We start from the raw sequence: 14,378 nt of genomic DNA on the forward strand, positions 1-14,378 counted from the left end.
ACCTGACATAAAATATAAAGCACACAATGAACGAGCCAAGTAAAGACAGAATTGCTACTGTACAGGAATAAAACTTTTAGCGATTTTCTTTATTATCTGAATTACATTCATTTACCTGAGGGTGAGGAGGACGATGATGAGGAAGATGCTTGGATCCACACTGCGCATGACTTACCAACTTCAAATACCAATTACTAATATACTAACTAAATAAGAAAGTAGTTTTAAGTACAAACAATAAAGATAACAGCTTGCAGATCGTTCTCTAAAATTTGTTGCACTGTACTGTCTTCAGTATCGACTTCCTTGTCAGGGAGCTATCAATCAAAAACTCACTAGCCAATCAGCGTAAAGAGGCCATAAATCCCGCCTACACGTGAGATTAGTGTCAGAGAGGCGAACGAAAACTCGAAAAACGAAACTTATAAAATGGAAAATAGCAGTTTATTTGAAAATCATGTCACATTCTTGCAATTGAGTTTATTGTTTTCATTAACAGTGTTTTTTTCTTTCTCATTGTATATTTTTGTTCGTTTTTTTAAGTTTGCGTTAATTTTTATTGACACAAAAGTAATCCCATAGACACAGCCGCCATTCAAACTGCTCGCAACAAGTGTCAGATTGAGTTATTTTCGCAACTTATTACGCATAAATGTGCGAGTATACACGTAAACACAGTCGGTTGTCTTCAGTAAGTAAATGTGAAAAGCATATTACACTGTAATAAGTGTTATTCCTTTATGTCATAAACAATGGCACAACAAAACAGCAAGATTCTTCGTCAAATATGTTGATTTTAAAGCGCGTTTGGCCGATGTCACGCTGCACATGTGCGGCGGATCTTCAGACAGTCCTAAACAAAGAGGAAAGGTTTACATTCCTTTTAAAAAATAATCACCAATCCGAGAATAATCGGTTTCATTGTAAAGAGCGACTGCATTAAGTGGAGTGCATTCTTTCTGACGAGTATTGTTTTTGTCAGAGCTCTTGTTATTCCTAATTTTGAACATATTTTTCATTTTTACGCCAGACATGTATTTCGGTTCAAAATATTGGTTATCGGTCTACTTGATCTGTAATAATCGATATCGGCCATGAAAAACACATATCGGTCGACCCCTAGAAAAAAGCTGTGGCCTAGCAGCTCAGCCCAAATCTCAATTTCCTGCACCCATTCTTACCATCTTTCCAAAAATAATTCACCTGTTCTCTTTTCATTCATTCATTATCTTACCATTTCATGATCATAACAAAAGGCGGATTTGACAATCAAGGAAGAACACTGGAATTTCTACACAAGTGTCTTATTGAGTTTCCACAGGGTTTTGACAAAAGGAGCATTGTTCACATAGAGGAAACTGAGCCGGTAAAATTGCACCAATTCACCGCATGCCGTCATGAGCCTTCTGAAATTAATCCGTGTTTATTGCGTTTCAACATTCATGACTGCTTTTCCATGTAAACATTCTTCAATAAAAATTTGTCATTTGTCATTGTAGTTGAGGTGTGTCTCACTTTCCATGTAAAAAAACCTTCAGGAAGTATAATCATAAAATGTAGTTCAACCTGCTTTTTATATTGAATAATCAGAAGGCCCATTAAGGAGAAATAGATTCTGAAAGTAAACCAGACAGACCGACTTAGTTATTATTTTTTTATAGATTTAGAGCATGTCACAGTACAGAGACTGCTTTGATCAGAGTTACAAATGATCTGCTATTGGCGTCTGACCGAGGTTGTATCTCGTTATTGGTGCTGCTAGACCTTAGTGCTGCATTTGATACCATTGACCACAGCACACTCCTACATAGACTCGAAAATTATGTTGGCATTAAGGGAATAGCTTTGAAATGGTTTAAATCTTATTTATCCGACCGTTTTCAATTTGTAGCAATAAACAATGAGGTGTCACGCAAATCGCAAGTCCAGTACGGTGTACCACAGGGCTCAGTCTTAGGGCCTCTGCTCTTCGCATTATACATGCTACCTCTAGGAGATATAATAAAGCGACACGGAGTTAGCTTTCACTGTTATGCTGATGATACTCAACTTTATATTTCCTCGAAGCCTCATGAAACACAGCAGTTCCATCGAATAATGGAATGCATAGTCGATATAAAAAACTGGATGAGTAACAACTTTTTATTACTGAACTCGGACAAAACGGAAGTGTTACTTATTGGACCGAAAACTGCTATAAGTAACAACCAAGAATACTGTTTAACTATTGACGGATGTTCCATAAAACCCTCGTCGTCAGCAAAGAATCTTGGCGTTCTATTCGATAGTAATCTGTCATTTGAGAGCCACGTCGCCAACACCTGTAAAATTGCGTTTTTCCATTTTAAGAATATATCTAAACTACGTCATATGCTGTCAATCTCAGATGCAGAGAAGTTAATTCATGCATTCATGACATCAAGACTAGATTACTGTAATGCACTGTTAGGTGGTTGCCCTGCAGGCTTATTACAAAAACTCCAATTGGTCCAAAACGCGGCAGCTCGAGTTCTTACACGTACAAAAAAGTATGAACATATTAGCCCGGTTCTGTCAACCTTGCACTGGTTACCTATAAAGCATCGCGTTAACTTTAAAATCTTGCTTATTACCTATAAAGCCTTACATGGTTTAGCTCCTCAGTACTTGAATGAACTCCTTTTGTATTACAGTCCTTCACGTGCATTACGCTCTCAGGCGTCCTGTCAGTTGGTAATACCTAGAATTTCAAAATCAAGTGCAGGTGGTAGATCCTTTTCCTATCTAGCGCCTAAACTTTGGAATAGTCTTCCCTGCACTGTCCGGGAGGCAGACACACTCTGTCAGTTTAAATCTAGACTAAAGACGCATCTTTTTAATCTTGCATACACTACTCTTCCATAATATAAATCTTCAGAGGGTTTAGGCTGCATTAGTTAGATCAACCGGAACCAAAAACACAACTGATGTACTTGTTGCATCAAAGAGTACAGAACAGTACTCTACTCTCAGCCAGTCTTGTCTCATTGTTCCAAGGTTACCACAGCGAGCAGGATGCAGTTCATGGCCTGACCTGATGGTAGAGCGGAGAATGGGAAGTGGGGACCTGACAAGAGCTGAGATGATAGAGCTGGATAAAGAAGGACGCGGTCTCTTGACATGTCTTCACCACAAAACTTCAAATGCTATTAGATTATTAATGATAATCTTAAACTATAATTTATTTTATTATTAAGTTTATTTATTTTATTTAGCCTTGTTGTGCAAGTTCTCTGGAGCTTGTGCAGAGGCAGCAGCTTTTGCCAGAGGGGAACTGGAATCCCCTGGTTGGGCCTGGGTTCTCCTGAGGTTTTTTTTCTCGATTAGAGTTTTGGGTTCCTCGCCACCGTTTGCATACTGTTTTTGCACTATCTGCCTGACCGGGGGGGCTGCTTTAGAATCTTAAAGTTTTACTTAATTAATATTGCATATAGGAATTTATTATCTGTTATATTTGACCTGTGCTTCTCTCTCCTTTATCCTAAATGTGTGCTCTCACTGAGCGTGTGTGTGTGTGCATACTTGTCTGTGTACGTATGTGTGTGTCTGTGTGTGTGTGTGTGTCTGTGTCTGTGTGTGTTGGTGCGTGTGCGTGTTGTGTGTGTGGAGTGTTTTGTGTGTGGGTGTGTCTGTCTTCTGTGTTTTCAACCTTTTCTTGTTTTTGCAGGTACAACTTTGATTGTTTTGCTTGTAGTCAATGTGTCTCATGTACAGCTGCTTTGTAACAATGAAAATTGTAAAAGCGCTATATAAATAAAGTTGAGTTGAGTTGAGTTGAGAGTTAAGAAGAAGAAATACCTTTGATGACTTTGAGGACAGTGTGTGGTTGATCCAGAGAGATGGCAATACCCAGAGCCTTTACGTACTTCTTCTCATGAAGGAGATTTGCCAACTCCTGTTGCCTGTGGAGACACACCAAAGTTAAATCAATAAATCAGTTTCAGGTTTTTTGGGGGGGCGGTTTCTACACCTTTACCAAGTGTTGCCTCCACACCTTGTAAAATAAACTACTACAAATTTGTGTCCAAATGACATACTATACACAATGCACTTAAACTATGCACTATGCACTCAACCATCTATCGCAGGGGTGGGCAAACCTGGTCCTGGAGGGCCACAGCTCTGCAGAGTTTAGCTCCAACCCTTATCAAACACACCTGATCCAGCTAACCAAAGTCTTCAGGATTACTAGAAACAGAGATACTCTTATTATAGGGAGAAGGAAGGGTCCGTAATACTTTCAATTGGAGAAAGCGTAATGGCTAAAAAAAACCATTTACTGTACATCCAATAAAGAAACCAGCTTCTGGTCTCCTTTCCTGCATTCCACTGAAGCGCATTAGCCGTTACACTTTTTTGGCTTGTAGGTTGTAGGCTTTCCATCTAGTGGCTTTGCTAGAAACTTCAAGGCAGACGTGTTTGGAGCTGGTTGGAGCTAAACTCTGCAGAGCTGCGGCCCTCCTGGACCAGGATTGCCAATGTATGAATTTTAGAAGGGTAGTATCGTCCTAAATGGAATACTTAACGGTTTTATACCAACTGGAAAATGTGGTTTCCCAGACGAGGGCAAATGACGTCAATCGCACAACACAATGTTTGTCAATTAAATCAACATTTTACATTTAATGTAATTTCCATTTGTTTTGCCCAGCATGACTTCGGTCATCATCAGATTGAAGCATTATCACTCCGCAGGAGAACTTTGCTCGAACAGCGTCTGATAGCCCTGCCTCCCTTCCGCTGCGTAAAACTGCAACAGTTAAGTATGTGAAGTGCCCAGAGTTGCACACTTCATATTTTCAGTTGAATGAGTGCATCATCCGGGTACTTAAGGTGCACTTCTTTTTTGAGAATTTTCAATGTGAACGCACTACTCACACTATTTATATTACAAAATGGTGTGGAATAGTGCATAAGTGCGCGATTTGGGACGCACCTCAAGATTGTTGAAATCTTCAAACACACGAATAAACAATAGTAACAGTAATTTGTTGAGCTTCTCACGTAGGGTTCAACGATTTTGAAAAATAATCTAATTGCGATTTTTTTACCAATATTGCGATTGTGACTTAATATGCGATTATTAAATACAAAAGGTGCTTAAAAAATAAAGAAAATCAATAAATTTTGGTAACCAGCGCGATTTTAGACAGATTAACCATAAACTGTAGGCCAGGTTTATGATGAAATTAGGTGATGCATGAATTGATTGACATATTTTACTACCTCAATCACACTAGTTTACTGAATGATTTGTTAAATTTCTAGACATGTTAACATTTAATAATTATCATGACGAAGCACTGCCAAATAAATAAGTCATTAATCACAGAAACTAAAGCGCAGATTGTATAAATATAAAACAAAACTGTGGCTTTACTACACTCAGTAATTTGATAATGCAGAGTCACTGTAATAAACATATGGTAAACATGTTGACTGCACTTTAACACTGTCTGTTAACTTACTAGACAATCTTTAAATAAATAAGTAAAAATATAAACTATTAATATATGTATTATCTTATATAATAGGGATGCACCGAATGTTCGGCAACCGAAAATATTCGGCCGAAATAAGTGAAATGGCTGAATAAAATTGACCGAAAATGACATGTATGATCAAGCAGCAACCAGCGCAGAGAAAGAGAGCTTTATTAATGCAGCAAACGTGTCGGCAGTGTTTGGAGCATTTTCAAGTGTCAGAGAAAGACACAGAACGGAACTTGCCGCGCCGGAGTAAATTTCTAGATGAAAGAGTCTTTACCGGTCGGTAACTTGTGTACTTCAGACGGAAGCGGGCGGTCTGACGTAGCCCCGCCACTCGCGACAACATTTGCCATCATACAGTGGTCACGTGCACACAATTCCCTGTACTAAACAACTTGTCAAAGTTAGTTCTGTGCATCCCGGCCACGTGTGCATCTTCTGAGAGAACAGTGACAGTCAGCTTTTGTGGGTGGAGTTTGGAGGAGAGACGTGAACTGAAATGGTCGTCAGTCAGAATTGCTTGTATGGATGTTTTTTTCTTTAAATCATTTTGCAATGTAGCCTATAATAATCCAACAGTTTTCGTTTAATCATATTTTTAGCTTGTAATGTTGAATGACACTTTTAAAGAAGTGTTTTGTTGTAGGGGTACAGACTAGTACAGTACATACTTTCAGCAGTCAGTTATAGGCCTAATATAGGCTATTCAAGCCTACATTTTGACTACTTGTTTTACTCAATTTTATTTAAAGTTCTATTGTCTTATATTGAAAAGCAAGACAATATATAAAAAGCACATTTTGACCTTTCAGTTTATGCAATAGTGAAAAAATTGGCTAAATAAATGGAAGAAATGCGAAAAGCCATGCTCGGCGTTCAGTATTTGGCCTTCAGCCAAGTGTTTCATTTTTATTCGGCTTCGGCCAAGAATTTTCATTTCAGTGCATCCCTATTATACTGTATATTGTCTTTTATTATTGTGAAATTGCTGCATGACATTAGTAGTCTTGCCCCTTGAGGTAGCATTAATGTTAGCACACACAATACCTGACACTGCATCATCCATTCCACAAAAAACAGCCAAAAATAGTCCCACAAAACTGACGTGCTGTTCCTCTTTTACACTAAAGTTTCCACAGTGCCACGTCCTGCCATTCATTGTACAACAGGGCAATGTACAAATTCATTATTTTACATGCAGACGCGCTGAAAGCACACTTCAATAGAGACAGGCGTAGTTGCGACGCGCATGAGGTGCAACGCGCTCTCTTTACTCGCAGACAGTCACCACGAGAGAGCAAGCTTTTGTCCCGAGCACTTTGGGGGGGAAGGAGAAAGCCGTGTGCCACGTAGTTTCCATGCAGTTTTTTTATGCTTTTGAGATGGTACTGGTCAGCTCCGAGCAGGGTCGCATCAAGATGTAAATCCCCATAGTTAATCGCAGTCTTTGTGGTTGGAAAATCACGTTTTATCACATCGTGATTTGACTGCAAATGCAGTTAATCGTTCAGCCTCACGCATGTTGTGGTTTCACAGTTAGGTGCCCTCAAACTCATTCTGAATTTTTCTTTTTTCAAGACATTATATAGTTTCATGTTATATAGGAAACTACAAGAACACAGGCAGTGAAGACCTACTTGAGGACTTGGTCTTCTTGTTTGGCCTGCTCTTCTTCGAGCTCCACCTCAGTCACATCCTAACCGGAAGAAAAAGAAAAACAAATACAAGTGCTGTAATAAAAAACGATTCAAAAGCCAGCCTCAAAAGCTTATAATGTATGCAAAAAGGCAAACTTGTTAGTGAATCACCAAACAACAGGTTTAGGAAAATTTTTGCTAGGGATACACTGGTAAGATTTCATACTTTTATAGCAGCAAACAACAACTCATGATATTTGTCAGTTGCTCACATTTGTCATGAATAGTTAACGGTATTGATCATGTAACTTTGTTTACAGTATAAAGAAACAGGACAGTGAAGAGAGAACAAGCAATCAACAGGAGCAGAAAAAGATCACAAGTTGGTTCTCAAACTTGAGTTGCCGAAACTGGTAGCTGAAATATCCAATCTAGAGGTTGCGCTAGACTTTTTTTATTGACAGGCTCGTAAAAAATCTGTCATAATCTATTATTACCCATCACTGGGTGCAAGGTGGCATTACGTGCTAATTAGCATGTTCGTGACATCACGCTGAACTTTCGCTTACTCTCTGAACTTACTATATTTTAATACAACTGAATGGCCAATAAAGCCGATGTTGTTTATATTAATTTATATATTTAATGTTTCCGTTGTCAGACAAAAAATAACAATTACAGACAAATATTTATGTTCCTAATGTACAGGACCTGTACATTAATCTTTTTATTTGCATTTTAGGCTCATTTTGAGCACAGATACTTCCTTACTCCTTCCTTACTGCGAATGTAATAGTTGTCAGTGTAATTGCTATTGCTTAGATAAATATTTTTAATTGTTTATATCGCTGCATACTTTCACCAACGTATGTGTGTGACTAGATCTCTAGATCAGTGGTGGGAATTCTGTGTTGTGATGACGGAACTTAATTGCGATTGTTTTAACTTCTGTATTCTGACACATTTCCGAGTGAAAAGGAAATTCAAAGGAGAAATTTAGTGGGAGTGGCTTGCTTTTCTCACTGCGAATTGATTGGATGTGTAAAAACAGCTGTTGCATTGATTTTGAAATGAAACTGGCAGCAGACTGACAGTTGAAGGGGAGGAGTTAATGGATGCTCCGGCCAAGCCTTCTAGTTTACGTCATTTGAGATGGATAGTCATTTCAGGGCGGAAGTGCATTTTCAGATTTTAACTGAAGATTATGAGGGTACATGCATTTTAAAAAGAAAATGACCCACATTGATAAGCTATTTACTATAAACGCTGCAATATTTCATGAAAAAATAAGAATTGTCATTTTTAATTTCACTGGGACTTTAAGGTGGTGCCCACATACTTATGGCTGCGCATGAATGAAACAGTTGTGCATTGTAAATTACACAGAGAGAAGAATTAAAAGAATAATTAACCTCTACATTGAGACACATTTTCACGAGTCTCATAGTAACCAGTAAAGCATCAAATGTCCCAAGCACATGAATGTACCATGGATATGTGAACTGTTAATTCAATACCCCACTATTAGGTAAAGATACGTGAATCCTCCACTATAAACCTACTGACCTATTTGCCAATGAAAAATCCTGCATTCCACTGTGCACTAAATTAGACATTACACATATGCCAGCACACCCAAGTATATTTGAGAGCTTTAGATGCAAACACTGGATGTGTGTGTGAACTGACCTTCCAGATGGTGATGGTGGAGTCGGCGGATCCGGTCACCATCAGGTCATCCCTGCCGCTGCCGTGCAGAGCCCAAACCTTGTCCTGGTGTGCGTCGAAGGTCTTCACACACTCGTTTGTTTTTATAGTCCATAATTTCACCAGCCCATCGGAACCACTGCAAAATAACAGAGAATTGAGGAAAAACAAGGCCAAAACCACAATGTTTGGTTTGAGCACTGATGGTCGTTTTGAACCACAATCACGGTAGTTTAATAAAGGCTTAAAATCACAGATTTAATACACTTGATTTCTCACTTTAAATGTGATCACAACAGCACGTTCAAATTTGTGAAGGTGTTAATAGAATAACTTACGCAGAGACCACCTGCGTTCCTCGACTGACAAATATGATCTTCAGCACAGAAGCATCGTGGCCCTCAAAAGTCTACAACCACAAAACATGCCATGGATCATCTAAATAAACCTCTGTTTGTACAAAATCTCATGCATAACATGAAAATCATAATATATTTAGTCATTATACAGTTGAAATAGGACAAAGGTAAACAACAATGTACAAAATTCGAATGAACAAAAATAAACAATTTAAAATGTGAACAGTAATGATTATAGCCTGACTACGTCAGACTTCGTACTTCCGCTCAATTTCAGTTCGCTTCTGTACTCAGTCTGATATAGCAAACCAGCTCCCAGATTATCTCCGGCTCCGCACCAGCCGTCCAACCAACCAACAGAGCCGTGACGTAGACGCCAAGCGCCGAATTTAATCTAAAACGACAGCGGACATGGAGACACGGGATGCTTTTCGCTCTGTTGTGGAGAATATTCCCGGCATTTGCCAACTGAAGCCCGAACAAGAAGAGTGTTTGGCTCACATTTTGAATGGAGGTGATTTTCTCTGCTTTTTTATGGCCCTTAGAGTTTTCTCTGTGTATCTCGGTCTCTTTTATCTGTCGAGCTCGAACTGGCACCCTTTTGACAGGTCAGTGTCTCCTTTCTTTTCCAGTCCTTGAATATTGCCATGTCATGCTGTCATCTTGCAATTAAGTTGCAGCATTTCCGACAGACTCGAAATGAATGAAGAGCTGTGTTTAACAGAACTAACTAACTTTGACAGTTGGCTGCAAATATTTTCTTGTTTGTCTCTACTGTCAAATATGAGTTTAGATGCACTAATTGTACCGTGGATGCGTAGATTTACTTCACATAATCTGCAAAAGTCGTTCACAGCCATCTTCACTCTGGTATTTCGCTTGATGGTTTCGTTTTCGCCGCATACCTGTGTATACAGCGGAAGTTCAAGGCGGCTGAGCCGGCACATAACATACGTCATAACCAAACGTTATGTTACTGGCTTACGGGTACACCAATGATTTTAAACTTCAGACAAGCGCGCCCCCACGAGAAAGTAAACGTTTGTCAATTATGCCTTTCCAGACTCTGTCTACGAAGCAAAGCGAAATAGCAGAGTTTGGTATTACCAGGCTATAATGATTAGGGATCAAGCTCAAAATATTCGCATTGTTTATACAGTGCGCCAGTTTTACGTGTACTGGCAGTAAATCTCAAATCTTTACCCTAGAACAGATCTTCTTTTGGGCTGTTATTTGGGTTTGGTAGTCCAAATTTGTCATGGTTGGCCAAATTGAGATCAGTAAGAAGTAAAAAGAACTATTAAATAATAATAATAATAATAATGATACAATTAAAACCTGTTTTCATTTCATTAGGAAATATATCATTTGCACATAGAAAAAAGAGAAATTCAATTTTTGAGAAATGGGAATGCAACAGCATAAAGACTGTTATGCAGATTCTGGATAATGATCTCATGAATAAAATACTATTCCGAGTTTTCTAAACTGATGGCACTGATGGTCTTTAATATTAATCTGTCTGCCGAATCCAAACAAGCCTGCACCATAGCAGTAAACAATGTGTTAACTGTTTAATTTACCTTGAGGCAGCTGAAGTCATGAATGCCCCAGAGTTTGATGGAGCCGTCGGCCGAGGCCGTGGCCACAACCTGATCCACAGGAGAGAACTGAACACACCAGACGCCCCGACTGTGACCTCTGAAAACCCCCAACAGACTCATATCAGGCAAAGACCAGAGTTTAGCCGTGCGGTCTTGAGAGCCGGACACCACAAGTTTGTCATTGGGAGAGATGGCCACGCTGTTCACATCCTTTAAATAAAACACACGGGAAAGAGATTAAACACACAAAATACATCACAGATCATTTTGAGTCGATTTTTTCCATTACAGGCTAATTTCTTACACACACACACTATGGAAACACATTGGTTCTCAAACACCTTATTATTATTAAAAGTCAATTTTGCATGATAGGTCACCTTTAAAGAGTACCTGTTGTGCTTTAGTGTATTAATAAGCAGACTAAGTGTTTTGGAGCGGAGAGCTTTAACAGAGACAGAAGCTACAACTGAGCGTTTCATACAGAGGATAAATAGAGGTGTGTTATATAACATGATTTTAACTCGAAATAATGTAAACGCATTTTAGAATTACAACATCTCATACTTTTCATTATTAACTTAAAGTCACAGGACTGCGTCAGTGTACTTAACATTATGAAAAACCTGTGGTTGCAGCATCCCCAACAATGCCATAATATAAACAATGTCATTTCTGCTACTATTCCATTCCATTATGTAAAACAAAAACAAAACAAAAAAGTTTGCGTTTTTCTTTTCTCTCAACATCCCGTTTTAAACACAATAGGCCTCATTCATGAAACAGTCGTAAATATATGAGTAAATTCGGAGTAATTTGCACGTAAAACAGACCTTCCCGAAAACTTTCCTTTGCATTCACAAATATTTCGTAAATGTCAGATTTGATAGTAAAATGTGTGTATGTTGATGAAATCCAATCATTAGTAAACAGGACGCGCATGCACGCTAGTTCAAAAGTAGCATAATCCCCGCCTATGAATTACAGCTATGCAAATTACGTATCTAGGATTGCAGGAATCCTCTGGACTTCATTCTCTGGTTTGGCTACATTAAATGCATAAGAGACTAATAGGCTATATGCTTTCCAATATATTAATCAATAAAACTGTGTCCACCAAAGCGTTTTTAGCCAGCTAAAATAATAATACCTGGTGCACTTCTGAAACAACCAGCTGGTGGCGCTTGAGAACGCTTTGGAGGCACTGCTGTGCGTTATTCTGCAGATGCGTTGGTTGCGGTGATTTAGAATATCCACAACAGTTATCCTACTTGTTACTAGTATCTTATTTTGAAGAATATTACTTGAAAATGCAGTAACCATTAATATACAGTAATATTTCCATTTTTGTGTATGATGGTTGGTCAATGTAGTGTTTGTCTCGCCTCTTCTCCACTGTGATTGGACGGTTGTGTAAAAAAGGACAGTGACGAGTTCTGCGTTTTAGAGTTAAAAAGTAAAAAATGATAAAAGACAGGAAATATCATTATGAAACACAGTGCTAAATGAAAAATTGCAATATTTCCACAAAAATAAGATTAATAAGAAAATAAGAGATAAGTTAAAGCACTAAAATTATAATAATAAACCAAACTAAAACAATTAATTAATTAATCTTATATAGCAACATAAAAAAATAAATTATAAAATGACAAAAGGATATACCAAAATTGCTAAAACTTTAACTAAAATTAATTAAAAATAAAAGCTAATTGAAAATATAAATAAAACTAAAATCAAAACTATAATAACTCTGGGGAGCAGGTGTACATTCCTTTGTACCAACTAACATTTTGAAAATACGAACATTTTCATGAATTTGAAAATTTACGTCAGAATGACGTTCTACGAACGATTTACACAAAAATTTGTTCTGCTCATGTTTCACGAATGAGGCCTATTAGACAAAAACTACGAAATAATTAAGAATGTGCTCCGAGACATGGCTTCCACTGCCAAAACACATTTTGCAACAGGACACGTACACTGATAACCCAGTTCTCACCTGATATACATCATATCCTGTGTTAACGTGAACGCGAGAGTCTCACCTTGTCATGAGCTTTCTCTGTGTGTCGAGCTGTCATTACCGCTGGTTCACACCCAGCATCAGACAGAGTCTCCGACACATCCCAAACCTTAACAGTACAGTCCTGACTGCCTGACACCAGCAAGATATTCTTCAACCTGCAGACGAGAACAGGTGAAGGAAGATTTAGACAGCTGGAAGACTAATTCAGATTATTAAAGGGATACAGTACTTCACCCAAAAATGAAAATTCTGTCATCATTTACTCACCTTCGAGTTATTCCAAATGTGTATAAATGTCTTTGTTCTGATGAACACGGAGAAAGATATTTGGAAGAATGCTTATAACCAGACAGATTTTGCCGCCCATTGACTCCCATAGTAAGAAAAAATACAACGGTAGTCAAAAGTGCCCCAGAACGGTTTGCTGTCCTACGTTCTTCAAAATGTCTTCTTTTGTTCAACAGAACAAAAAAAATGATTAAGTATTTTTTTCTACTGTGGGGGCAGTCAATCTGTTTGGTTATAAGCATTCTTCCAAATATATTTATCTGTGTTCATCAGAACAAAGAAATTTATACAGATTTGGAATAACTCGAAGGTGAGTAAATGATGACAGAATTTTCATTTTTGGGTAAAGTATCCCTTAATCATATAAAAAGTCAACTGTCTATTAAAGGCACAACAGGTGGAGTTAAACAATGACTTCTATGTAGTGTTGTTTTTGGCGGCCTGTTTTAATTTTAGTTTTAGTCTAGTCATTGTGTCAAGCTGTCATTTTAGTTTTTATTAGTTTTAGTCACGTTCATACTCTTTTAAGTCTAGTCTAGTTTTAGTCGACGAAAACTGATGACATTTTAGTCTAGTTTTAGTCGACGAAAACTGATGACATTTACTCTAGTTTTAGTCAATGAAAATTGTATTTTAGTCTCTTTTTAGTAATGCAATTCTATTTAACCCAGTCAATATAGTATAAGTACCTAGTAGTATAGATGAAACCAAAATTTTCTTTTAGCCAAACCCATTTCAAACAAGGTTATCTTATTATATTATTGTTACCTTATAGACTCAAGAATACATCCATTCCAGACACGGAAGATGCTCTGATTTGAATTTAAGGCCATCGGTAGGGGTGGGAATCTCTAGGCACGTCATGATGCGATTCTATTACGATTCAGAGGGCTGCGATGTGATGATAAAACGATTCTCGATGCATCTTTTTTCTATACAAATTTTCTTTTTCTTGCTGTGTGACTATTCAAATCAAAGTATTTGTAATTACCCAGACTGATTTTATTTCCAATATCCTTTATTAATAAATTAATAAAACAAATGGAAGTGATTTCGCAAGTCAACTGGAAGGTTACATTTGCCAGCATTGCAAAGAACCAACAGGAAAAGAGTGACTGCCCTCAGTGCCCTGTAGTAGCATACAGAATGCAGTAAATTAATGCAGACTTTCTTTGCACATAGCACTGGAGCTAGAGAGGTTTAAAGTTTGGTAGTACAGGCCAAACAGTAGGAGCACAAGTATA

At 38.0% G+C, this 14,378-nt stretch overlaps 1 protein-coding gene across 1 annotated transcript in view; it reads right to left on the reverse strand.

The window, feature by feature from the left end:
• The window catches only part of tbl3 (transducin beta like 3), a 33,431-nt gene that overhangs the window by 5,381 nt on the left and 13,672 nt on the right, over window positions 1-14,378 (reverse strand). Inside the window, exons 14-19 of the mRNA XM_057345530.1 lie at window positions 12,866-13,001; window positions 10,794-11,024; window positions 9,190-9,260; window positions 8,834-8,990; window positions 7,145-7,203; window positions 3,817-3,920 (exon numbers count right to left, since the gene is read on the reverse strand). Of these exons, the coding sequence (XP_057201513.1) occupies window positions 3,817-3,920; window positions 7,145-7,203; window positions 8,834-8,990; window positions 9,190-9,260; window positions 10,794-11,024; window positions 12,866-13,001 (758 nt within the window). The remainder of the gene's footprint in view (window positions 1-3,816; window positions 3,921-7,144; window positions 7,204-8,833; window positions 8,991-9,189; window positions 9,261-10,793; window positions 11,025-12,865; window positions 13,002-14,378) is intronic.

The sequence above is a fragment of the Triplophysa rosa genome, linkage group LG11, assembly GCF_024868665.1.
Source record: "Triplophysa rosa linkage group LG11, Trosa_1v2, whole genome shotgun sequence".
NCBI classification, from domain to species: domain Eukaryota; kingdom Metazoa; phylum Chordata; class Actinopteri; order Cypriniformes; family Nemacheilidae; genus Triplophysa; species Triplophysa rosa.